The following is a 26,391-nucleotide window of genomic DNA, read 5'->3' as shown; positions in this document are numbered from 1 at the left end:
CGAGTAAGCTGGTCAACAGGTTGAAAGTGAGCGCAGCTGAAACTTTTCGAGAGTTGCCAAAAAAGCGAAATTAGTGCCCGTCCGCTGGCGTGGCCGTGAAAATTCAATTAGTTGACAGGCGCTAATTAGTAGCAAATTGAAAGCTTTCCACTTGTTGAGAAAGGTTTTTCGAAAATGCCACACGGCCATTGTCCAGGCATACAACACACATGGCTCACGTGCTAAAAGCTCCGCACGTGTCCTGCCGCACATGGAAAGCGGTGAAAAGTGGGGGAAACTAGTGGAGAGGCGGGGAATTCGCTGGGAAAGCTTTCACTGCCAATAGCAACAGCGTGCCCCAAACACGAGCTCCACGAGCTTTGGCCGACTCCAGAAACCAAAAAATCCTTTTGGCCAACAGTTTGTTGCTCAAGCTGTTCCCGAACGGACGTCTCCCCAGAATCGCTCGCTCCCGACAGTTGGCACTTCGATTTAGTTTCGGTTTAGCTTCGATTCGGTTTCGGCCAGGAGTTGCTCTATAACTAAAAAAAAGAAAGCAAAAGAAAAGAAAAACCAAGAAAAGGAAAGGAGAGAACAGAAACCAGTTTGGTGGGGAGTTGCTCCCCAAATTCAAGGAGTGGAAATTCTTTGCCATCGTAGTTGGCAGTGTGTGTGCGTGTGTGAGTGTCTACATATTTGAATAACACAACGATCAAAATTCAGGAAAACCAACAAACCAGTATTAACACGGCGAACAGGGAGTGAACTTCTTTTCGGGGAAAACAGGCTAGCTAAGCAGGCCAAATCAGTTGCCAACTAACCTTGTTACCACCAGTTCGTTGGTTGGCTGTGAAACATGCAAAGCCAGCATTAGATTGTGTCAGCCCACTGACTTTAAATGGCAGGTCAAGACGGCTACATGACCAGCAGAAAGCAGCGGCCTCAAAGGTCTTAGGTCGGTGAATAACTCCGGCAGCATGCACTTCCCAAAGGAGCGTCTGTGGCATTTAATTAACACAGGACATTAACTCATCAAGCGTGCAAACTCAGCCGTTTTGTTGGGCTCGGGTCGACTAAGCGACTAAAATAGTAAAATGGTTAAATTAAAGGGAATGCTTAAGCACATTCCTTGGGAGGAATTAGTCGGAAGCGGAATTGAATCTTGTTAACTTAAATTAGCTTTACTCCTCTGAATATTAAAGCAGGCAATACCATCAATTAGCACTAAATGTTACACTGAAGTCATGGGAACCATTTGTTCAACACAGAAATACTCTTATTATTTTGCACAATTCAAATCCATTAAAGATATATTTACATCAAGGACTCTTGGGCAATACTATATTTTCATTTTATTCAAGTTTTAAAATCATGAAACTAAGTTATTTAAAAATTTTAATCAAAACATATAAGTGTTTTATTAATTGGGCAACCCCAGCTTACACATAAATAATATCATTTTTTTTACTTAACGAAACTCGTGCCGTTAAAGACTTCCGCCTCCCGTTGGTTTGTTAGCATGCGAGCTGGGAGAAAACTGCCAAATCAGCTTTGATTCGAGGTCAGAATCCAAAAAGTTAAAAGGAACAATGAGCTCCGTTTGACTCTGGGCTCCTATGACTCGGAAATTCTATGGCTAAGTTAGAGAGATTTCCCCAAGGCTGTGCCGCCATCGCCATCGCCATTCACACAACTATTCGCAGTTTTGTTAAGAGTTTAGCGAGACTATTTTGGGCGGAGCATTCAAAGTGGAGCCGGGGGCTAAGCCGTCCAAGGCCATCTGCATTTCAAATGACCAACGCAACAATGAAGGCTGAGAATCTACAAAAGAGGAGTGCCCCTAAAACAAAAACCCAGCCAAAAGCAGCAACATCGCCAGTGACAATAACACTGAACAGAGAATTGTCGCATGCAGGGTGGGGCCAGCACACACACATCCGAGAAGGGGGGCTACTTAAAAACAGCGCGCACATGACGTCATTAAGCATATTAAATGAGTTTACATCGTTTTTGCACACCGACAAAAAACAGGCATTAAAATCCCGGAAACGAAATGCGTTCGCCTCGAACTGGACATTTTTATAAAAGGAAACAAACAAAAATGTATTGCAAATAATTATCTTATTAATGAAACAGATTGGAATATTTATTCTTTCTTTTTAAAAGTTAAGAGATATTATTTCCGTGTTCTGTGTGCTTTATTATTTAAAACACTGAATTTGGACAAGAAATATACTTTAAAATCAAAGTAAAACATTCAATTGCGAAAAGTACGAAATGACAGGCGAAGTGGCACGCATATAATATTTTACCGGAATATGTACATTTTTTTCTGAGTGTCTTGTTGCATGGCGCTTAGAGATGAGCAGCAAAACGGTAAAAGGCCATTAACAAACGCCTAATGGCGCACTTGAGACACTTTGCAGCCAAGGGGGCGTGGTCGGTGGGCGAAATAGGGTTAAGCTGATAATGCGAATGGATCTGTTGCGAAAGTCGCCCTAAATGGCCAAGCGGGCGAAGCTTTCCCTTCCCCTTCCTCGTCCCGTTTTCATTTGCTCACTTGCTGCGCTCGAAAATTGAAGTATTAAATATTTATCCAGTGCACGGAAGAAATCACATTACCTCGGCAATGTGTCGCGGTAATATACAAAAATGGAGCCTCTAATGCATATGTGAAATGATCAACCAAAGGGCCATTTATCAGCATCCCCGAAGTGAGCTGGGAAAAGTGTAAAAATAAGCAAGCAACCTGCAACTAACAAGCAAACAACAGCCATAACAATTTGTCAAGTACACAACCACACACCCAAAAACACAAAAGCAGGTGAAAATCCAAATAAACGCGCGCGTTTTAAAACGCCCCAAAGCAGCGAGAGGCGGGCAAAGGATTATCGCGATGGCAAGGACCACGGAACTGAAGCTGGCTATGGGGGATCCTGCGAAATGGTAAGTTGATGGCCCACATTACCGCCACTGACCCTCTGTCGACCCAGAATCCATGTTTTGCTCAACAGTGATGGCGATTTAAAAATCATTTTATTCTTTTATTTGTATTATAAGGCTATGGAATGATTGAATTAATACAAATGTGGGAAACAACAACTGATCCTGCAATCGGAAATTGGTATTTCTTCCTAAACGGTACCAGGCATCTCTCCTGCTGTTCCTCGGCTCCTCTGCTCCTCTGCTCCTCGACTCCTCCCAACCAATCAATATTATCGAGTTAGCTAACGCGAATGGCAAGTTGGTATCCGTGTTCGTGTTCGTGGGGGTTTCTGGGCGGGCGTGTGCTGGTGAGTAAGTGTTGTCTGAAAAAGCACGTGGAGTTTATAAAATATGCAGGGCCATATGTACATATTTAAGCATCCCGGAGAGGCGGAGCAGCTCATCCGAGCAAAAGATGAACATGTCAAAGCCAACGGCCATCGCTTTTGTTTTTTACTTGCCCACGCGTACAGGAGCCATATGTATGAGAATACTCCATTTCTCGTACCCATCAGCCGCCGTATTTTTCATGGAATTACATATGTATGTGCTTGCTGTAGATTCCATTCCGCCGGACGAAATCTGCTCAGCTCTTCTCAACGCTCTTAATTTAACTCTGCTGTGCTGTGCCCCGGATAATGAAATAATAATCTGTATTGCCGGTAAACAAGCATTAGCTTAATGGAGGATTAGCCAGAAATGTTCTTTGATGAGCTTAATGGAGTTGAGGATAGGCGAATAGCTGGAGATTTTCCGCTTAGGAGCTTCAAAGTGATTTAAATGGGGATTAACGTTTGCTTTTTGTTTTATAGCTTAGATGGTTTTGAAGGTCTTAAGCTAGTTATCTACTCACTGTTTTATTTTATTTCAATGATCAACAAAATGTAAGCATAATTTAATAAGTTAATTTATTAATGTGAAATTCCCAAATTACTTAAAACATATAAGCCGAGATATATTTAAAAAATGTAAGTTCAGTAATGTTAACTTTGTCCTCTTTAAGTTAACAGCTTATATAAGCAAGCAAGAAAAAGTTGTGTCAACAATTTAATCGGTTTTCCGTTGAAGTGGGATTTACATAAGTACAAAAGCCCCAAAACCTTTACGACCACCCACAAAAAATACCGTGATAACAGACAACAAATAAATATTAGCATTCAACAGCTTTCATTTGAATACACATTCAAAGTCGGCCACCCATGAACATAAATCGGCTGCCATTGTGGCATTTAAATCCATAAGGCAGACGTGAACATCCCGAGGAGATAGGATTCCATTGTTGTCACTCCGATTGGCGTGGTAGACACGGGGAAATCTGATACCAAAACACGTCGAATCTTTTGGCCAAAAATAGCTGCAGGAATGAATAACTAAAGCCGCGGAAAGAATGTGAAAGGCTTTGTGCGGGGCATGAAGTTGTAATTAAAAGGATATCCATATTCATTTCGTGTAAGCAGCCGCAGGGAGGCAAAAAGCGTGGCATGCACGTCGAAGGACGAAGGACTCAGAAAAGTGGAAAAAGTGTATTTTGGAGAAGGGCCCGAGTGTGGCATGTCGGTTTGTGTATTTGTCAGTCTGGCTGGAACGCCACCAAAGAATGCTGACAGGAGCATTCCTGGTCCCTGCTTTCTGGTCCTTTCTCATAGTATGAGATGGCTTCGCGATACTGAAAGCAACATAATCTGGGTGCACTGAGAAAAAATATGAAAACCTAAAACGCAAATGATGCAGATAAAAAATCGGTTTGGGGATGACTGATTTTGCAGTAAACAATAATTAAACACAGCTCAGCTCAAGGACTCCTGGCGATTTTCGTCTATCCAGTTCAAAATATGCTTAGAATGGTTTATAATAAAATATTAGTAGAAAGATAACTTGGGCTGTGTAAAGAGAATATAAAGAATGGTTCAGCAATGCCCGCTAACAATGTACTTGTTATCCATTTGTGGTACCAGCAAGTAAACTATATTCTACTATAAAGATAGCTCGGGTAGCCTTAATTTTCAGGCTGCCGTCGCTAATGCGACCCGCTTGCATATTTGTTTCACTCGAAAGCATCGAGGTCTGCCGAGGGTCTGGGTTTGGCTATGGGCTTTCTGTCGGCCTATTTTGTGGCCGAGGCTTTGCATGTTGCAAACAATTTTCCAAAGCAGCGGCAGCAAAGCGGCAAAATGTTCGTGCGACTAATTTGTGAAAAAAGGAAGAAAGCCCGGCCATGCAAAAACAACAACGCCAACTGGCACGAGACGTTAAAATCAACGGTCCGTGTCCATTAAAAACGGGGCCAGGAGGCAGAAAAAAAAACAAATATATTATAAACGCAACTCTCTGCGTTCCTTTTAATGAGAAATTATCACAAAAAATAAACATCAGCGAAAAAGGCGAGCAAACGGCGGCACACTTAATGCCCCGAATGAACTGGTCGGATATATACCATATACGGGTGTATGGTACACAAACAAGCAGAACCACCTTTTCCGACAATTGGTAAACACACAGGGCTAATAAAAAACTGTAAAATATTCAACAATTGGCAAAGCTTTTAAGAGTCTTACAGACGCTCCTGATATTGAAATGTAAACCACGCAATTTTTCCGCCCCACAGCGGGCGCCAAAAAATATGCTACTCAGAACGCTACAGAGAAAATTATGGGGGTCGTGATAAAGTGGGTGGAGATAAATAAGTGGCGCATGTTGAATAAAATTAGCTGAAGGAGAAGAATGTTAAATCTGTTTTCAGGCATTTAAAGATGTTTTGCAAAACTTCTTTAGCGAGGAATTAATTTAAAAGCAACTGTACACTTTATTTTTTAAGATTTAATTATAAGGTTGACATTTACTATAAAACCACAACAAAAATTCATATAAAAATGTTTTTAAAATTAATTTTGCAAGCATATGCCAAGACATCGTACTTTGCGCACTCTATTTAAAGGCGTTTGCATATGTACTTAATCGGGATATAGGCCCTAAGTACGCGTTTACCATCAATCAACACACCACCGCCGCCTATTGAAGTCGTACATAATCTATGAAGGTCGACCAAGCTTCACTTATAAATAACCAACTTAGGAGAGTTCTATACGCTGAGATTATGACCAGGGTTGCGGCCATAAATTACGCAGCCAGAACAGAACTCACGCACACAGACAGCGTCGACTGGCTTAGGCAAAATCCTCGCTTTTATAATGAGCATAAAGGATAACCACAACAAAGCCCAAGGCCAAGCGGAAGTTGGAGCTACTTACGAAATATGCATAGAATTATGATCTAACGAAATTGCGATTTAATTGAAATGAATGAGCAGCATACAACTTTTTTGTAGCAAACGCAAAGCAAACACCAGCGGGGGAAACAACTACAAAACAATACGTAAACATTTCAATTATGTCGCTGCGGCTGAAAAACTTTTTCGTGCTAATTAAGCTCAATGGGTGCTCAGAGTGGAGCTTCAGTTCCAGTAATTAGCCCGCAGAAGTATAAACAAAGCCAGGAACTCGAAAGCAAATGAGCCGAGTCCAAATGACAGGGAGAAGGGGCGGAGAATGGCGGCAGATGGCAAGAACAATGGCATCAGGCCATTTCCGGTTTGCTCATGTGTGCTGTCGCCTCCCACCGCCAGGGGGCGCACTAGAGCTCCGTTTCCGCTGGCCCTTAGCCCACCCCTTTCTGCGATTGTGTTGGTGCTTGCCTTCGTGTGGGTGTCGCAGCAACAGTTTGTTGCTTTGTTTGGCTGCTTGTTTGCCAAGACAACGACACGCTTATAAATTTTTAATTAAATTGTTGTTTTTCAGTTTGTCGCCCATGCTTTTGCTGTTTCTGTTTAGTGCTATCTGGTCGCATGAAGTTGCATTGATTGTCCTGTGCCTAGAGCCCGTATCCTTTGTTTTTCCATGGGGTCACTATGGCTCGAGCCATCGCCTGTTCATATCCGATAGCTTCTACGGGGCAAATTGAGTTGTTTAACCTGCAATTGAACCTGGCCGAGGGATTAAGTGGTAGAAGTCCGTAACGCTTAGCCTTTGTAAAGTATATCGGGTTGCTCCAAAGATGGACAGGAAAAAATAAAGCTGTTGAAAATCTTTAGCTGGCTTTATTACATATTAAATGCAGCTATATACCTACAAGTGTATTATGTATTATATTGATGTCTTGTCCTTAACTTTGCGATTTGAGTTTATGATTTCTCTTCTATATTTGCTGGTCCTTAAGTTCTGTAAGTATTTGTGATTGGATATAATTAAGAAAGCTAAGGAAGCCAATGGATAATAAAGAAAGCTAAAATCATGTAGCAGAGGAGTAAGATCATATTTCATTACCAGCACAACTTGCTGACGCTCATCCCACCGCTTGAGGAGCACAGAAACGTACACATGTATACACCATTAATAACAAATTTATTATGTATTCCCTATCAAAGCTCAACCAAGAGCTGAAGGCAAAGCCCCATCGAGACAATTTACATGTCTGAACGAATTTTTGTTGGGCTTGCCCATGACAAATTAACTTATTTAGTTGCGGCAGCAGCGGACTGTCGTACGAAATAATTTATCAAATTCCTATATAAATTATTGATGTCCTCGCTGAGGACCGCGCTCCACTGTGTGGGTGTTTCTGAGTAGGTGAGTGGATGAGTGGGGGTGTTGCATGTGAGCTGTACATGTGCTCACGCCCACACAATATTTTCTCGCTCCTGCTGCACGGCAAATGAATAAAAATTGCCGTCAGGCGTAGGCGTAGTGGCAAATGCCAATCACGGGCATTAAGTTGGCAGTGCAGGAACGGAGGTGGATTTCGGGGCTCCACTCTGGGTCGGAGGTGTAATGAGCTCTTCGGACTGGAAATCGGGGCCAAATGATAAATGACACTGCAGTCGAGGGCCCTCAAAACTAACATAATTCTCTCCTTTTAATTGGCTGATGGCCACGAAGTGCACTCGCCAAACATTGTGCTTAACAATACAGGCGTTACAAAATCTATTAAATGATACGAAATGTAGTCTAAAGGCTAATAGAACATAAATTACGCATCCGCAACGTTGTCCAGCGTTGGCATGCTGTTGGGAATGTTTTGATTTCCCGCTCATAAACCTCGAAACCTTTTCATTCTTAGCAGCAAAAATTTAATATATGATAACGTATAAATATCTATTATCATGGTTTTTAAGATCACACATCTATTTCTCCATGTGTATACAGAGCTATCATGGTTGTTGGTGTCGGCTGGGCTTGTTTGCGATGGTGTTGGTTAGTGTTGCTGCTGTTTCTATTGGCGTAGCTTCTGTCGGTGGCGGGTAATTTTGCATGCAAATAACTGGAAATTAGTGTAAGTGCTGACTGACATGCCACACACAGAGCGGCAAAGCCAGTGTCTGTGCCTCGTCCTGGCTCCTGGATCCTTAGCACCTCCCCGCCTGCTGATAAGATCCCCGCCGCCTTTGGCGAGTTCTCGGCTAGGTGAGCAGCCCAAGGAAGACCCAGAGCAAATGGCGGCGAAGGGGATAAACAGACGATGGCACAATAAAGTGGCAACCGCTTGGGAAAACGACTGTGCACTGCAATCAAAATCAAATCCTGGTGTCAAAGTCGTTTTTAATTGAATTGGACGTTACTAAAATATTTCTACAATTGTCTGAATTTGTTGGTAATGGTAATTATTAAGTTACCATTATTGCTTTAATTTATAATATTAATACTACTTTAGAGCCGTATCTTGAAATTGCGTAATTTTCCGCTAAGTGTGCGAGGCTTACATGCAGCTCCATGTGGGCGTTGCATGGCAGCATATCTAAATCGACTTGCCACCCGTTGCCAATTCAACTTTCCCCCTCGCCCCGCTGCTCGCTGTCGTGGAAGATCAGCGCTGTAAAACGCCATTAAAATGCAATGAGCGCTCAAACGTTTTATGCCACGAGCTAAGCTCGGATATAAAAGTGCACTTGGTTAACTCGGCGGGTTGTAGGGGAAACGGAAGTGAAAAGCGTTGCCTTTAATGGTGTAAACATAATTATGAAACCTGGCTGTGTTTCCTATTAAAACGAGACTGGGTCGGGTTTGTCTGCAATTTTTAACAGATTTTGTTATCATAATTTATCGCTGCTCCAAAAAGAAAATGCTATCTACATTTGGCTTGACTAACAGCAACGCTTATTGCATTCATAAAAAGTGCAGTACTTAGTAGTGCTGCAATAAAAGTTATGACAGTAAAGTATTCATGAGCTGATGTTTATTTATTAATTTTATTATTCTTAAGATGCAGCATATGTTATTGGCTTTAGTTGGGTTGGGTTAGTTCTTTCAGTAACCAAAAAATAAACTTTTAGCAGAATGCACCAAATGCTAATTTCTTTGTTGCAAAGTCCACATTGCTGTTCTAATTAATTGTGAAGCATATGTTCATGTGTTAGTTTCGAGTATCCAGTCCTTGTAATGCTTATAAATCTGTAATGAAGACAATGTTATTTAAATCTGTTTTTTATGTACATTTGCCTATGTTTGTTATGTAATCGATGCCATGGATTATGGAATAAAATGGCTTCCCCACTATATTTAAATAAATATTCCATTCGAGGCTATTGAAGAAGTCTCAGACTTTTGATCTATAGAAGCAGTACTTGCTCATGTTAGATATTACATTTTAAGAAGATAGTTAGTCTGAGCAGATTACCGATTTTAGTCTTCTGCAGCGCAGCAAATTTAAACGAAACCTAATTGGTTGCCATTTCAGTTGAGTGCTTTGATTATCTAATGCTTTAAGATACTTTGGGTTCCAGTTGGAACCATCGGTGTAGATAAATGATCGAAGCATTTTTTTATGATTGGAATACGCCCGTGTACTGTATTCTTGTTTGAATTACCATTAAATGAATTAGCAATATTTACTTATGTCAGCGAATTTAAGCTCCGTGTAAATTCCAATTTCATAGTAATATTATTTATCCATGAATAATTTTGATCTGTAGTAAAATGGTTAGCCTTGTATACACACTAATGACACCTCTGCTTCGCAATTTTCGTTATAAAGTAAATATATTTATATACAACGTGATGTTACGGGTTTGGAAGTTGAGTTCCAAATTTTAGGAATCTTAAGCAGCGCGATAAGCATTGAATTTGTAAAAGTGATTGATTGATATGATGATAGGGATCGATTGTTACAGGTGTTCTGAGACATAGGCATTAACTAGTCCGGTCTATTTTCCCGCATAATATTGTTCACAGCTATTACCCTTTTAATGAAACTGAAATTTTGCCTCTGTTGAATCGACCGCATGTAGAAGAAATTAGTTACATTGTTACAACCGAAATGGTCAAACGCATTTTAATTTGTTTCCTGCTCTTCCTAGTAAACCATTTGTATGCGAGTGATTTCGAAATTAATTTGATAAAGCAACTGAGCAGAGGTCGATTGTCGCAGAACTTTGTGTTCTCTCCATTTGCGGTTCACCAGGCTCTCGCACTCCTCTATCTGAGCAAGAATAATGTCAAGGACCACCAGTTGGAACAGGCCCTCGAATTAACCGGACTTGGTCAAGAGGAGATCTTGTCCTTTTTCGGAGAAGCTCGGGAAAAGGCTGTTAAGGAAAAATTTACGTTGGCAAATCGGATTTATTTGTCCGGTGATTACAGTGCATTGCAGAATATTATGCAATTTAGCGGAAATCTCGGCGTGGAGGTGAAAAATATGACGTTCTCCGGCGACCACAGTTCAGCGGAAGAGATCAAGAAGTGGTTGAATAAATCCATCAACAAGGCTGGACACAATCTATTTGGCAAGAAGGATATAACCAACTCCACTAGACTTGTGGCTGTTCAAGGAATGTCATATTCATGTGTGTGGAAACACCGAGAAATGGCGATGACAAATAGATTATTTAGCTTTATACGGCCAAACAGAAAACCATATGTCTATAAGGTCGAAATGATATACACCGAAGCACCAATGGAGTTTTTCAACGAGGATCAAGTTCGCGGTGTTATGGTCCCATTCTCTAACACCGATATCGGAATGCTGGTATTGCTGCCAAGGCCACGTTATTCCACCCAGCAAATACTGCAAAACCTGGACAAAATTTTGAACATTAAGTTGCGAGAAGCGGAGAAGACGCATCTCTTCCTGCCGAAATTTAAAGTCCACGAAACTATTGATCTTAATTCGGCGCTGAAAGCTTTGGGCATCAAGGATGTGTTTACCAACGGGAATATCAAATCTAAGTCGAATGCTGCTAGTTTTAAGCAGTATAATTCCCTGGATGTGGATCAAAATCGGGTGTTAAGTAAGTTAGCTTCGGAAGTGCGCCTTCTTAAGCTTATCCTGAAATGATTATTCGATCAACATAGCTGAAAAACTAATTTCAAAACTGTAATTTCAGTGACCATAGATGTGGGCTCTGACTTCGACGATAGAGTCCTATATGTCAACCGGGGCTTTGTGTTCGTAATCAAGGATCAGAGCACCATTTACATGGTCGGTCGCATGGAGTCGGTTTGACAGTGCGGTTGCGGGAATTTACAGTGAAATGTCAGCTGAGTTGTAAATTAAATTAACTCGAATTAATCCGAGCAGGAGCCGCACAGAACTGAGTTTATTTCGGCCATTAGTCAGAAGGTTGGTGCGGGCTTATCCCGCAAATTCCCCGATGGCATTGTTTACAACGTTGCCGCGCATATTAATTGCCTGTTTAAGCAAATTGAGGCCACAAAACATCAGCATCAACGTTGTTTTTCAGCTCCTGTTCCCTTTTCCCCTTTTAATTTTTTTTCTGCTTTGTGTGTTTGGTGCCCCGTGGCATTCCACAATTACTCGCGATTGCGGTGCCACCGAAGCCAAATGCTGACAATTGCATCATGGCAGCCGAGTGGCGACCCTCCTCGCAAGCTGCAATTGCATAAATTATAAGACTGGGGCACCGGAAACCGACGCTGATTTCCCACCAACCCAGCGGTATGTTACCACAAAGACATCGACGGCAGCCCTCTAAGTGCCGTTCGCTCTGCAGGACTCCAAATGCACGGTATTAAGGATGTGGAAAGTGGTAGGACCGCCCGGTCGGTCTCCTGAGCTGTACACGGCTTTGATTTCGGGTTAGCTGTCACTGGTTTTAAGGTCGAATAAACACAGGTATCCAGTGTCGCAATAAATTATTCAAGTTCCGCGTTACTCAACCGTTTCTCGGCAACTATTAAACCGTGAATCTCAAAAAGTGGTTTCTACTTTGGTTTAAAAAACATATAGGTCCAAACCATAAGCCTTTAAGAGCATATTTTCAAATGCAAGTATACTTATGTATATTTTGTAGCTTTAATGGGATCACAATTTGCCAACGCAAAAAACAATGCTGTGTCTTTGTAGGGGGTACTTCACAATTGATGAGTTAATGGACAAGAACTGCCGAATAACAGCAGCATTTATAAATTAGCAAAATAATGCAGTAAACGTTCCATGGCTCATCAAAGAACAATTAACCCAAAAAGAACTACCCCAATTTGCGGGTTTTTTAAGTTGTTACACAACATGACATTGCTCATACGCCCCGTTGGCCGTACAATCACAACAAACTTGCATGCACCAAGTGCGTTCATAGGTTATAATAAAACCCGATGGCGCCTACGACTCACATGGCCAGCAGGAGTTCCCGGTCCGGGCAAGTGCATTATTTCCCCGGGGTGATTGCTGACACGTACAGCTTATAAAATGCAACAGAGTGCAGCGACAGTGACTCGCCACCACCGGAATGCGCAACGAATTCCAGAGCCAACGGTCGTGGATGACAAAAGAAAATCATTAAAAAGGTGGATCAATTCAGATTGGCTCAGCTACGGGAAAGGTCAGATATCTGCCACAAACCACGGGAAAATGCAGGAAAAAACCACGAAAACAGTGTTTTTCTTTATAGTACATCCGTGTAATCAGCGATTCCCGCCCCAAACAAGGAACATTTTCTTAAAAACTAAGCTGTCGATATAAGAGCATATTTGAATTGTTTAATTTGAGCACTATTAGAAATATAAAATAATGTTCTCTGCAGCAAAGCTCGTTGAAATTGACCTTCTGAATCGGAAACTTCAAAAATATTGCTGGTCAGAAAATCGCTTCAAAGTTTTTAGCTTCGAGCGTTGGATTTGTTTCACTATAAAGTTCTTGTGACAAGTGGTGAAAGCAGAACGTTATCTTTGATAATTTACCCATAGTTGAAGTTTACAATATTCTTGATAGAAAGTTTGAAATTATTGATTTATATTAAACAACTGGTAGGAGCCGTAGCAAGTTCCCAGTAAGCGTGGCAACTCTCACCTAAATAATTGTTTCCAAGTGGAACGAACACAAAGTAAAAGTCGTGAGAAAAGTCAAATAACCCACGAATCGGAAAACTTTGATGAGAACAAATGGAAACAATTATAAGGCAGACAACGAACGGATACTGCTACTCCTCATAGAATCGCTCCCTTTGTTCTCGCACTTCAACTTTATCCTTGGCTTTTTCTTGCTCCTCCTCTGCACAAAAGTTAAACTCACTTAATTGAATTGAATGCCAAACATCGACGTCGATGAGGATGAGAATGAGGATGATCATGATGGAGGCAAAGTGCACTTGAGTGCAAGTTATTCAGCCAGCTCCTCTTGCAGCGGGCAATATGGCAAATGGATTTTGGTAACAATTCCTTAGATTATAACTGCCTGCCGTTCGAGTCGAATGGCAAAACGCAGCAAGGAAATGAGGATGTGTACTAGCGTGTCAAAACGGCATAAACTAAATCACATTTTAGCCCATTGTTTGTTGTGGGGACATGGCAGAAAAGGGCATAAAAACGATAGCCGACAAGCGCATAAGAAATGGCAAACGTTCACGGGGGTTGAATATCGGAAAATCTTTATCTGGGCATTAGCATTGAATGAATTTTACGGGTATAGCTACTAAAACAAACACTTTGCTAATAATTTTGATGCATAATCGCAAAAGACAAGAAACGAAGCTCACACAGCCTTGTAATAATTATATATTTCAAAGAAAAGTGAACCGAGCAAGAACACTGGATGATACTTTATTATAAATTAATTTTCTGACTGTCTATAGCACCTAAACTATATAGTCGTCCGATTTTAGTAAAATTAAATGCAAAATCATATATTGTTTACAATCTAGAGCATGCCGAAAAAACAGTCAACATTAACAATATGAACAAAAAGTTAATTTTCTCTATTTATTTTTTGATATTTCACTGCGTCACTTCTGCCTAAAATCAATATACCCTCTGCACAGGTGTAAGAAGTACCAAACCTATGTAATGTCCGAAATGTGCCAGAATAAACATAAAGGTTAATTCGATGTAATATGTTGGAATTTTATCTAATATCCAGGGGATGTCAATATATTTCTATGATAATCCCACCCAAATTAAACCTTGTAAGCGACCCTCGTTCAACTGTTGACTCTCACCTGTCCGGCAAAGGTTTTCCTTTGTCTCTGCCAGATGTGTATTGAATTTTCACATGACTGTGAACCATAGCCAACTCTAGCAGTTCACAGAACCCCCGATTTGCTCGCCAGGATATCCAACCCACAGCTCATTTAACACATTGACTTTTGGCCTATTAACACCGGGACACAAAGGAAGGGTGGTCAGGTTCGTGGCGAGACCGGGCTGTTTAACTAATGGACTGGGCATTAAATCGAATACGCTCGTTATACACCTGACTTCGATTATAATCGATAATGATTTGAGTGCGTAAGTCAGGGGAAGCCAGTCGCCAGTCGCCACGTGCCATTACTCGCAGATTATAGTAAGTGCACATGTTGATTCGGTGTTCCCTGCTTTCGAGGCATCTGGCTCGAGAAACTTAAATAGGGTTTTTTACTCTTCATCAAATTTGAGTAAACCGCTGAACAGCTACGATAAAATGGCAGCTAACAGAAGTAAGTTAAGGAACACATCAATTTATTTCAGAGTTTTAGCAGCTTACTTAATATTAGTGCCTTAAATCACTTCTTGTAGAAGAGTTCGTTCCGCATTTGTTTACTTAATGTGCTCTCCCACATTTTGCGGCCATCGACTTCGACTGCTAGTTCTTTTCAATTATAAACTTATTTGGCACATTTCAAATGCTAAACTAGAAGCGGTCTAGCAAATTTGGTTCGCCCGACAATTTGTGGCTGCTCCTTGGCGAAAGTTTCGCCCTGCGAAAAGTCGCGTTGTGCTACGCATAGAAATTGAGTTGCCCCCATTGTTGGCCCCATTGTTATTGTTGTGGCCACAGAATGGTTGGCGCACAACAACACTTAAGCTTAAGTGACTGCTCGAGACTTTCTGTTTTTCCCCTCTTTACCCATTTTATTTTATTTCGGCGAGAGGAGCGGAGAGTCCTTGCGACTGCGTGACCGGAAAGTGTTTGGTACTTCCGGCTGCCGCAGCCACCGAAGCGGCCAAAACCACCGCAGCAGCCAAAACCGCAGCGGAAGTTTTGCCACGTAGACAATAACACCCATACAAGCGCAGTTACAAGTACACGGCCACGAATACAATGACAGAATGGACGAGGGCTTCCACCTTCCACCTATTGAGACCGAAAGCATTGAGACCCAATGAATTTTGTATGCTCTGAAAAAAATATTGGGTGGTGTCCTGGAAAAGAGTGGCAGCCAAAAGAATATATTTTCAATTTCTGTATTTCTTGGGTTTCATTTTAAATTGGTAAGGTTTCTTATCAGACATTCTATGTATTCACTGCGAATAATTCCATCACTTAAAATTGGCCTGGGCTGTATAGCATCTCTGCCTCTCCGTTGTGAATTCCAGTCGCCTCCTGAAGAGTGTTAGGAAATAGCATTCCGAATTCAGTTAAATATTGGATCGCAGGAAAGCCCGTACAAAGGTTATTCTAAACAACAGCTGTTATCCTGAAAACAAAGTGGATTTTCGAAAGTGGAAAGCGACAAATGCGGTCAACAAAGAACGGGAAACCCTCGCCGGACCCAAAAAGCTAGCAATGCGATTCGGATGCAGATACAGTCCTCTAGAAGCAGATTGCTCATAGGCAGCGGAATGTCACGTTCCGACCGTAAAATGTGCTAAATTGTTAATTCGGCAAACATGCCATAAGCGAAATCGGGTAACAACAAAAATCCGGAGGGAGTGGGTCAGTTTTTGGACATCCCTTTTTCATTTCGCTGCCCTCGCGATTTTATGCATATTCCGTCTTGGGAGGAAATACCTGTGAAGGTGAAAAATAAAAGTTGAGTTAATTGCTTTTGCATAAAGCAGCCGCCAAGAGGCAGAAAGTCAAAGAAAAAGCTGCCGAGGGAGTCGAGTGTTGAATGGGGAATGGGGATTGGAGTGGGGAAGAAATGAAACTCAGACGAGCTGCCAGATGAGTTGGTGCTCAATTGAGTGGAACGATTTTTCATCCATTGGCTTCCCTTTTCTGGGAAGCTGTTCGGGAAAGCTGCGGAAAACTGAAGAAAGTCTGAGAACAAGTTTAAAATTGTGCAAACTTTTAAGCGCAGCCAAGTACACAACGCTGAAAAAATCAATGAAAGCCACAAACTCATTTTCGCAAATGAAACTCAATAAATAGAGGGTTAGTTAATTTATTAAAGCGAACACAATAAAAACAACTTAGAAGGCTTTAAGTTAGCAATAAAAACATTTACTTAATATTAAAATTTTCCTCTGTGCTATATTTGTTCTGAAAATAATTCTAGATTTTCATTAGACCTATACATATATGTCAGTATCACACTCTTGGAAAGAATAATGACCTTTAGCAAGCATGTAAGTTAATTCTTTGCAAGAAATTAACAACAAAGGACGTTTACAGGCCAAATTAAGCGTGACTAATGCAATCAAGTGTTTTGGCGTTTGTCAACAATCTCTGCCAAATCATGATCGAGTTAGGGTCAGTCCGAACCCATTTCAGTTGTCAAAGGCAACGTGAAAAGCTGCCCGTAAGCCAAATAAATTCGGACTGGGGTTAACTGGCCCCATAAAGAAGCCCTATAAATGAGGGTACGAGCGGTTCTTAGCAGCTAATAAGTACTCCAAACAAGTTTCTTAATCCCATACCCATATCCCAGCATTTTCACGACTAGGTCAACGAACAGGTTGACAAACACTGAACCCCTTCTGAAAAACGCAGCTGGGAATCCATTAGGGTCCAGCTGGCCATAATTCAAATACTCCTGAGCCCAAAACAATGGCTCGACTTCAATGAGAGTTGAACGACTCCCACAAAAAAGCGTAGAAAAGTTGCCACCGAGAGGTAAACGACTCAGTTTGCCCGACAAAGTATTCTATAACATTTTACACATGAAAGTTTAGTGCCGCAGCCAAAAAACCAAGAAAAGGTCCGCAACCCGGACAAAAACACATTGTTGGCAGCACGGGCTACATAAATAATTTCCACCACACACTTACTCACCAGCCGAGTCCTGGCACTTTGACTAAATGGTGTGTAATAAAATTTAAATTGCTTTTGTCTGGATTTTCTTTTAGTGTTGAAGTTGTAGGGGCCTCTGTAGTGGAGGAACTTCCTCATCTAGGCCCCTTGGTCTGAACACTTTGTCTTCATTAAAACAAATATATGAAAAATATTGTTATTCTCATAATTTAAAAACAAATTATTAGTAAAGAAGTATTTTAGTATCCACTTAGTAGTGTATCCACTTAGTATTTGGAAGAAGACTTTTGTTCAATATAAAAGGATATTTTAGCTACAGTCATGCAAAAAGTTTGGTAATAAATCCAATTAGACTAAAAAAAGGTTTATAAACTTGAAGCGAACTATGAGTTCACTCAATGAGCATGTCATGCAATGCCAAATAAATACCCAGCATTTCAGTAAAGCATTTTAAAGGATTTGTATATACATAGATATACTTACTTAGTTTAAATGATCATACTGAAAGGGAATCCGGAAGTGCCCCAAGGAATATATTTTTCGAAACTCTTCAAGGGGCTGACCAGAGTGATCGGAAATTGCCCACTGTGCCGGACAAGGGCCGCACATTTCGGCATTTATAACAATTGCCCAAATTGCTGCTAATTAAATATGATTTAGCTGGCTGGTGGCAACGTCTGTCTTTGGCTGAGCTGTCAATATTTGTCAGGAAGCGGGCGATAAAGCTGCCGTGTCCTTACACTCACACAGACGTGACTGGGCCTGGCCCTGACCCCTGACATTAGACCGTGCAGGGAACTGGCCTCGGGCAGCCAAATTTGTTTATAATTCAAATAGCAGAAAAAAGCGAGCTATGCAACAGCAGCGAACATTGTGGAATTGTACAAAAACGGGGCAAGGAAAACACGTTAAGCAAACACGATAACGATACTATATAGATATGAGAAGGAGCCAGCAAGGACAACAAGGACACTGCCGAAACACAAGCAGGCAAATTTATTTCAATTTAAAAATTTTGGTCACGCTCAACACAAAAAGCGAGTTAAGCGAGTAAATCTAGAGGGGCAAAGTAAAATTGAGGGAAGGACGCGCGCCAACTGCCATTTGTATAATTGCTGTCGTGATGAAGGAGCAGACTCTGCTCCTGTCCTCTCCCAGCCCCTCGAAGATGCCCACTTTATGCCATGACACGCTCCAAGGACGCTTGACAGCAAATGGATAAGGACATTATCATCTGTGGACAGGGGGCTTAAAAACGGCAATATGAAAACTAGCCAGCTCGAGGATAGCCGGCGGCTAGATGTTATTGAAATTCGAGATGAGCAATGGTCCTGCCAGAAAAACAAAGCAATCTAAATTGGAGTTCAACGTGCAATTGACTAAGGATGCATAAGAAGCAATTTATTTATGGTTCAAGCAAAGAAAAATTGTTGCTTAGGCGAGAAAACCGTTTAGAGATGAAATGTATTTTCCTGCTTAAGTCTTAGTAATTTGAGTACGAAATAAACTTAGGTATTTCGCAAAAACCAGTACAATACTTGCTAGAAGAAAAACGCAGTTTAATTTCAGTGTGATTTTTTCGTCTTTTAACTCACTTCACGCCGCCATCTCCTTTGAAATATTTATGCAGGAAAACGAGCCAGCCAGCCAACCGTCGACGATTTATGTCTGGGAATTACTTGATATGCAATGGCGATTCGGAATCGCAGACGGGCAGTTGAGTGCCGACAAGGCTGCCAGTGCATATACTCGTATACGAGTATTGGAATGGTGCTATAGGATATAGCTATATAGTGCAACTTGACTGTCCGGGGCCTTGACAATGGCATTGAGACCGTCGGACTCGTGTGTTGACATCGATTGACAAGGTGTGCGGGTCGAAGCCGAAGGCCAGCTCCACCACCACGGCAAACTTTTTCCAACCGAGTTCGAGTTCAAGTCGCTGGGACAAAAAACAAACGTGAATGTCGTTAAGTTGAGGCAACCCACGTGTTGTCCTTGCCACAGCGACGGCTATGTGCAACAAGCAATCGGAGAGGCGTGGGGCTGGGAATCGGCTCAGATGTCCCTGTTTGTCTGTATGTTTGTGAGTGGTCGGATTGTTGTGGCTGTTGGAAACGGTCACTAGTGGGCCACACCATTTTCGGCATCCTTGAGGCAATCAACGAAATTATAGGGGAAATGGGAAAAGCCTGCAACTACTGTTGGGCACAAAAACTAATAAAGAGACTCATTTGAATCTTTGATTTCTAACTATCAAAGAGTAAATCAAAAAAGTCTGCACACTGAAAATGAAAAGAAGCGTCGTTTAATGGAGAACTCAAAACACTTTACCCCATTAAAGGGAAAAATCAAGGTTGCCCTTCAGCAGCCATAAATAAATCCGTGGCACACTAATTTATCACTTTGCCGTTTAAGTAAGGCCGCAAACACTAAATTATCGCACTCCGGAGACATTTGCCAGCATTTACCAGCACTTTAGAGTGTCAACAACAGCCATCAGTAAGTGATGCGATCCGCAAGGCGAACTTAATTCAAAGTAACGAATTGAATTGCTCAAACTAATTATCGGACCTTCCACCGCAGCTGGGGCAACACGGGGCAGCATGGGGCCGAGGAGGGTCCTTGGGGTTCCGGAGGGGGTTCCGGAGAGACCCCGGAATCGTGTCCGTGTCCGGCGACTGATTTATGCTCGCAGGCGTCGCAAAAGCATTCATCCATCGTGGCACCAACAGAATATCCTTCAACTTGACCACCATGAATGGGAAGGAGGTCGGTTCTTCATATTGCGGTTGCCACACACACACACTCACACACACACACACTCATACACACATAAATACATGGCTGAATGCGAGTGTTCGAAATGTCCTTGTCAAGCACTAATGGCGTCGTCGCCGTCGCCGTCGCCATCGCCTTTGTCCTTGCCAGCGTGTTAATGTGCGACAGTTTCCTGCTCTGATGTTTCCTTCCAGCAAGCTAAAATCGAATTGAAAGGCTACATTTTAAAATTCCCTGTTTGCTTGTACCAGGTAAAGCAATTGAAACCTGTTTCCGGCACGCCGTGAATCCGATCCGTCTCCTTTGCAGAATCGAATTGGGAGCCAGGACATCTGGTGTGCTGGCATGGGGCTCTGGGGTCAACAGAAACGCTGCATTTGCTGCTGCGAGACCGCTTGATTTATCCTTTTCTCTGACTCGTTTCCTCTGTTTTCCCATTGCAGAATTTATGCCTGTGCAGTTTTCCATCGATTTTCGTCTTGCGCCACAACGGACTGGGGATGAAACACCAAACACATAAAACGGATTTGATATTAAAAAAATATGCAGGTAAAATACGTGCCGACCTCAGAGGGTTAGGGTGCACCTATAAACACTGAAAACTGAATCAATTATGTTTTTATTTTTAAGAACTGAAACTTGTGTTTAAAACTTGTTGGATTTTATTGCGGAAAAGTTATCATAATTTGATAGGTATTATTTTCCGACCCGCATTGCTCACAAAATAACATAAGCTATACCTAACAATAACATAACTATGCAGAATATTTAGCGAAACACATATTAATTGTAAATAGGACTTGCACCAAAGTTTTTTGTTTTGTTTGATTAGCAAGCCACGTTACCCCTTCCATTTTTTAAAAACAAAACAAATGTAATACCATTAATGGCTAAAGTGCGTATGAGTGATAGAGCCGAACAATGTAAATTGCCTCTCCTTTAAATATGGGTTTAAAGGTTACAAAATACAAACATATTTAGAATTAGCGTGAACCATTTAAATTAAGAGAAGTATAAGTTGAGAAAAGCGTCGTCAGGACTTTTTGAAATACGCTGACAATATTCCATCGAAAGCAGAAGAACTCGCGTTCTGAAATCGGGCTTGCCTATAAGTTGCAATATGGCACATTTGTACAAGAATCGCCCTAGCCACATGTTGGGTGCCCCATGGGAGCCGAGCACGTGGAGCACCGAACTGAACGCCAAACTGCGAATAGAGAACACCAAACAGGGAATGGCACACATCGGCGACAAACAATGGCAAACAATGGCTTCTAGCGACTGCGGCTTATCGCCAAATGCAACATGGCGGCGGCCAAGTCACGTCTCAGGTGGCTCCTGGCGGTTGATTCTGCTGTTGTGCCACGGTAGTTGCCATTTGTCAGCGGAAAACAACACACAAGCCTTTTTAATACAGACACTCGACGAGCTTAAACAAGGGGCAAGTGCCACAGTTTAAATTGAAAAAATAATGCGCGAATTTGGCCGTGGGCATACGAGGTCGATGATGATCACCATGATGGCGACGCTTCAAATGGAGAACAGTTCGGTACAAAGGGATGCTGCATTTCGCCAACGCAAATATTTATCGACACTGCACGAAAATGTCAAAGCGATGGGCTCCCACGCAAGGGCTAAAATGAAATTACTCCGTGGCCAGAGTACCTGTTGCGGTCAATTAATTTCAAAATAGCAGCAGAGTTTCTAAATTATTGGGACTTTGAACCGGAAATGCCTCGCAAAAGCAGCGAGAGCTGCAAATGGTTGAGTAATTAAATTATGCACATTTTCCGTGCCAGCAAAATGATTATTTAGACGTGAAATGTTAAATGAAATTTCAATATATCATTTAATCTTAATTTTGTTTGTAGAACAGTAAGAACTAATTTCCACACCAGCCACGTATTTTAATACATTTGCTACATTTCTCATTAACAACAATACCGCTACCTAACCTATTCCCCAATCGATTATAACTAAATTATTTATCAGGAATATACAAAATAATTCTGCGAATAATTAATGCTGGCATACATTTTTTGTCATGACAAGCTCTTGATTTTCCTCAACAGGAAATTATATGACACTTATTAATCAGACGAACTTCATGAACCATGCCAATTAATGCCTTTCATTTATTCAACTAATTGGAATATTTCATTTTTTCGCTTGTAAATATGTGGAAGCTAGTTCCGTTCAAATCAAACCCAGAACAATGACGAAAATTAATAATTAACTGGTGCGAAACTAAAATATGCAACACACATGTAATATAAAACGGAATAGTATAGAAGAGGAATAATAATTAGTTATTGTGCATTATTACCCCCATTTAATTCGGTTAATAAACGGTCAGTTCTTTTAAATTGAATGTATTTATTTAATTGGATTTTTAATTATCAGAGTAAAACCGAGCCAAAAGAATACATTGCAAAAGTACCGCAGGTGAAGTGCACTCGTGCAAACAAGTTGATTTCCCAATGATTCCAGCCGTGCAAACAATACTAATGAACACCCAAACATGGAGAAATTGTTGAAAGCCAATTATTCAATTCCATCCGCGTTTCCACTTGCAGAAACAAGAAAAAAGGCGCGAGCTGCGCCTGAAGCGATTCTGGCGCTCCCCCAAGACCACATCCTCGGAGGACTCCAATGGCTATGAGAGTCCCACGAGGACGAAGGCGTCCAGTGCCGGCGGCAGCAGCGATGCCCAGAGATTTAACCACCTGCACTACACCAGCCTGTCGCAGGGATCGGGCACCTCCTCCTCGGCCGGCGGAGCCACTGCATCCGGAGCGGGGGCGCCGTCTCTTGGGCAGTCCGGCAACAACAAGCCCTCCTGCTCGCTGCCACTTTTGCAGGTGTGGCCCAGCCAGGTAGGTCCTTGTCTCCCCATTTTTGATTGGGTTTCCAGCTCGCAGTGGCGAAAAAACACGTTCCAAATTCAGGAAGTTCAGGCTAACGTAAAGCATTTTATTAAATTGTATACAGTCCTGAAATCACTCAACAACTGAAACATTTCCGCTGCCGTAAAGTATGCAATCGATGTTTTTATCCACTTAGAAAATTTAACTTTATAAATGAAAAATCCATGAAATATTTCAAATATTTTAAGACATTGCAACTCCCACATAAAGTTGTTTTGGAACCTGCTGTTTTCCCACATGCGAAATATAGTGTGGCAAAGAAAACGTAGACCAATATATGTGTTTTGGGAAAAAGCAACCGCTACAGTTTTGAAACTTGGGGCTTTTTAGTTTTATTTTTTATGAATCTCTCGCCAGCGAGCGGTTTTTATGCTGTGGGCAGTGGTGCGTTTTTGCGTTAATTCGTTTCTCCGACTCTCTATTTCTTCCCACTACACCAACACCACCAAACCCCACCTACACCACCAAAAAACCCCAACACCACCACCACCACCACCACCAAACACCAAACACCACCACCTCCAAACACCAACACCCGCCTAAAAAACATACATACCCCCCTGTGTGTGCGTTGCGTGTTTGGTTCGGTTATGGTTTGGTTTTGGTTTGGTTTGGTTTGGTTCGGTTCGGTTTGATTTGGCTTGGTTTGGCTATGGATATGGTTTCGGATTGGATTGGTTTTGGTTCTGATTCTGGTTCTGATTCTGATTCCGATTCCGGTTCGGTTTTGATTGCTGGTCTGCTGTGGTAGCCGCTCCTGCGCCAGGAGGGCTTCGTTCAGTTGCGTCGAAACAGCGGCCCCGAGGGTCAGCGGGTATGATTTCCATTCAGTTCCTCTTTTTCCAGCCTCTCTAGTCTGCTCCACTTCTTCTCTACTCTCTATCTTATACATATATGCTACTCGTAACTACTAACTACATAGATTTTTGCATGCCTCGATTAACTATTTTGAAGGAGCCTCCAACGGCTCCAATCGTTTTTGACTACTAACTGTATAAATCTGACCACAGTTCCCTTCTTGTTGAGGTTATTTTGTGTATTCTACACGTCTTTTTAACCTAGAGCTCGATACTCATGTAATTTTATTGGGAATTCTTTCGCTAAATTTTATTTGGTTTTTCATGCACCATTTTTTGCAAGGGCTGGTCGACATTTGTTAAGGGAATGTGCTTGTGTTTCGCATAAATATGTAATTATTTATTGGAATTTGCAAACAAAATACTTGGAAGTACACAATTTGAATAAAAGTAGTACTGAAGATCAAACTAAATTTAGCTTACTCTGAAATTCATTGGGATGTAACCCACTTTTGTCGATCAACCCAAGCTCCGCCACCCCAAAATCACCTTGTATAAGTAAATCCCACGACACTACACTTCTCCCTGTATAAAAAGGCAAGCCCCACCACCGAAATACGTTTTTGAACCACCTAACTAACCAAGTCACCTCTGAGAATATACCACTCTTTCCGAAAAAGCAGCGAATCCCACACTGCACTTGAGAACCGGCTTGAAAGCTCCCCGAACCCCCTACGTAACTCCCTGAATGATCCTTTCCAGAAATTAAATGCAAATGAAGCCTATCTTATATGTGATCTGGACTCTTGCAGGATTCGCCGCGCGGCGAGGCGGATGGCCAGTCCTTCGTGTTCCCGGCCATTGTGGAGACGAGTGTCAGCAGTCCGACTGCCGTCGCGAGCGGGAGTGGCAGTATCGGGAGCACCAACCTGAGTCTGAGCGCCAGGAGGAGCAGCAACCACCTCAGCTTGTCCACGGACCGGCGGAGTTCTCTGTACTGTGATACCCTGCACGCCGGCGACTCCGGCATCGATTCGGTGCAGGCCTCGCCCTCGCCGAACGCCTTCATAGCTCCACCGGGGGTTCACAACCTGCCGCTGGGCCAGACGGGCGGCGGATCCTGCCATGTGTCGCCCACCAGCACGCCCACCCAGGGATCCCCCAATTTGTCGCTGGGCCGCAGGAGCATGCGAAACAGCATTTGCGTGGTGCCCAGTGGAAACGGGCGGAGGAAGTCGAGCGCCCTGCTGCATCCGGACCACGCCCGGCTGTTCGCCCTGCGGATGAAGCATGCGGCCGCCCTGGAGAGGGCACAAACCTCTCCGGACCAAACCTCCATCGAGGACGCCAACGAGTTCCACGACAATGGACTGGCCACCAACCTGCGGCTGTGCTCGGCCTCCTCGTCGACGACGTCGTCGCTGACATCCGTGGCCGCGGTCAGCCTGGGCGGTGCCGGTGGTGCGGGTGGTGCGAACACGACCTGTGGCTCCTCCTCCGGCTCCGCCTACGCTGTGGGCGCGGCGGGCGTCCAGCAGCGCGTCTCCGATCCCTGGCTGCAGCCGCAATCCGATCGGGAACGGGACTCCCGGCACGACGGCAGGCGCAGGTCCTCCACGATGACCGCTCGCTACTCCCTGTTCGATGCCCTGGACCTGGAGTACGTGCTCTTGAGGGCCGCTGCCCGCGGTTCCGTGGGTCCCTACAGCCTCAGTGAGTCCATACACAAGCTCACCTTCACCCAGTCATTGGCTTTCCCGGCTCTGGCCCGGGGCCTGGCCACCAAACGGCGGAGGTCGGCCACGCACACCAGCTCACGGCCCCTGAATCCCCATGAGTCCGGTCTGAATACCTGCGCCAAGGTGGTCACCGCCGTCGTCCTGGTGGCCCTGTCCTTCATGGTGTTCCTCATCGTCTACAAGTTCGTGAGGACGTGAGGTTTGCTCCTGGCCCCGTCGCCAGAGCTCCCAGTCACATATCAGGCCAACTACGGAGCGGAGGAGGGGTCCACATCGGAGGGGTCCTCCATCATCTCGTCGGCGGGCCGCAGTCTGGGCAAGCACATGTCGGGGTTCAGGAGCAAATTGGGTCTGCGTCAGGCGGACTTCGAGTGATTCTTGGGAGGATCGTTTAAACAGACATTAGAACACTGGTCGCCAACATTTTTGCTACTCGGAAAGGATTAATAAAGAAAAACGTTCTACAAAAAATAACAAATTTCCTTGAAAAGTACCTACGGAAACTATTTTGTTTTGGTAAAAAAATGGCCGACCAGTGACATTTTTGTGATAAACTATCAATGAAAGCTAATTTTTCCACAAAAGAAAAGCAACACAGAAAAACAAGGGTGGAACATGTGCATGTAAGTTAATAAAATAAAAAAATTAAAGGCTTAAATAAAAACAGCTTCAAGAGGCTTGCCAGAGTTTCATCAAATTTATAATATATGTACTTATGAATAATATTTTTTATAAATATAAAATCGCAGCTCGCATTTCCTAGGCTCCTATTTAGCGAAGATTTTTGAA

At 42.7% G+C, this 26,391-nt stretch overlaps 2 protein-coding genes across 2 annotated transcripts; both read left to right on the top strand.

The window, feature by feature from the left end:
- The first annotated feature begins 450 nt into the window (after positions 1-450).
- Positions 451-26,191, top strand: LOC122616441. Its single transcript, XM_043791894.1, is given in 5 exon segments — positions 451-659; positions 2,580-2,925; positions 20,583-20,688; positions 22,716-23,015; positions 24,676-26,191. Coding segments are annotated over 3 exon segments (1,608 nt in total). The 5' UTR covers positions 451-659; positions 2,580-2,925; positions 20,583-20,682; the 3' UTR covers positions 25,978-26,191.
- LOC122616440 (accessory gland protein Acp76A) lies at positions 10,246-11,537 on the top strand. The gene is made up of 2 exons (XM_043791893.1): positions 10,246-11,239; positions 11,336-11,537. The coding sequence occupies exons 1-2, from the start codon at positions 10,270-10,272 to the stop codon at positions 11,452-11,454; spliced, it is 1,089 nt and encodes a 362-aa protein (XP_043647828.1). The 5' UTR covers positions 10,246-10,269; the 3' UTR covers positions 11,455-11,537.
- Positions 26,192-26,391: the final 200 nt, after the last annotated feature.

Source organism: Drosophila teissieri, chromosome 3L, assembly GCF_016746235.2.
Source record: "Drosophila teissieri strain GT53w chromosome 3L, Prin_Dtei_1.1, whole genome shotgun sequence".
In the NCBI taxonomy this organism is placed as follows: Eukaryota; Metazoa; Arthropoda; class Insecta; order Diptera; family Drosophilidae; genus Drosophila; species Drosophila teissieri.
The sequence above is the reverse complement of the archived record's forward strand: the minus strand, read 5'-3'. Positions and strand labels throughout refer to the sequence as shown.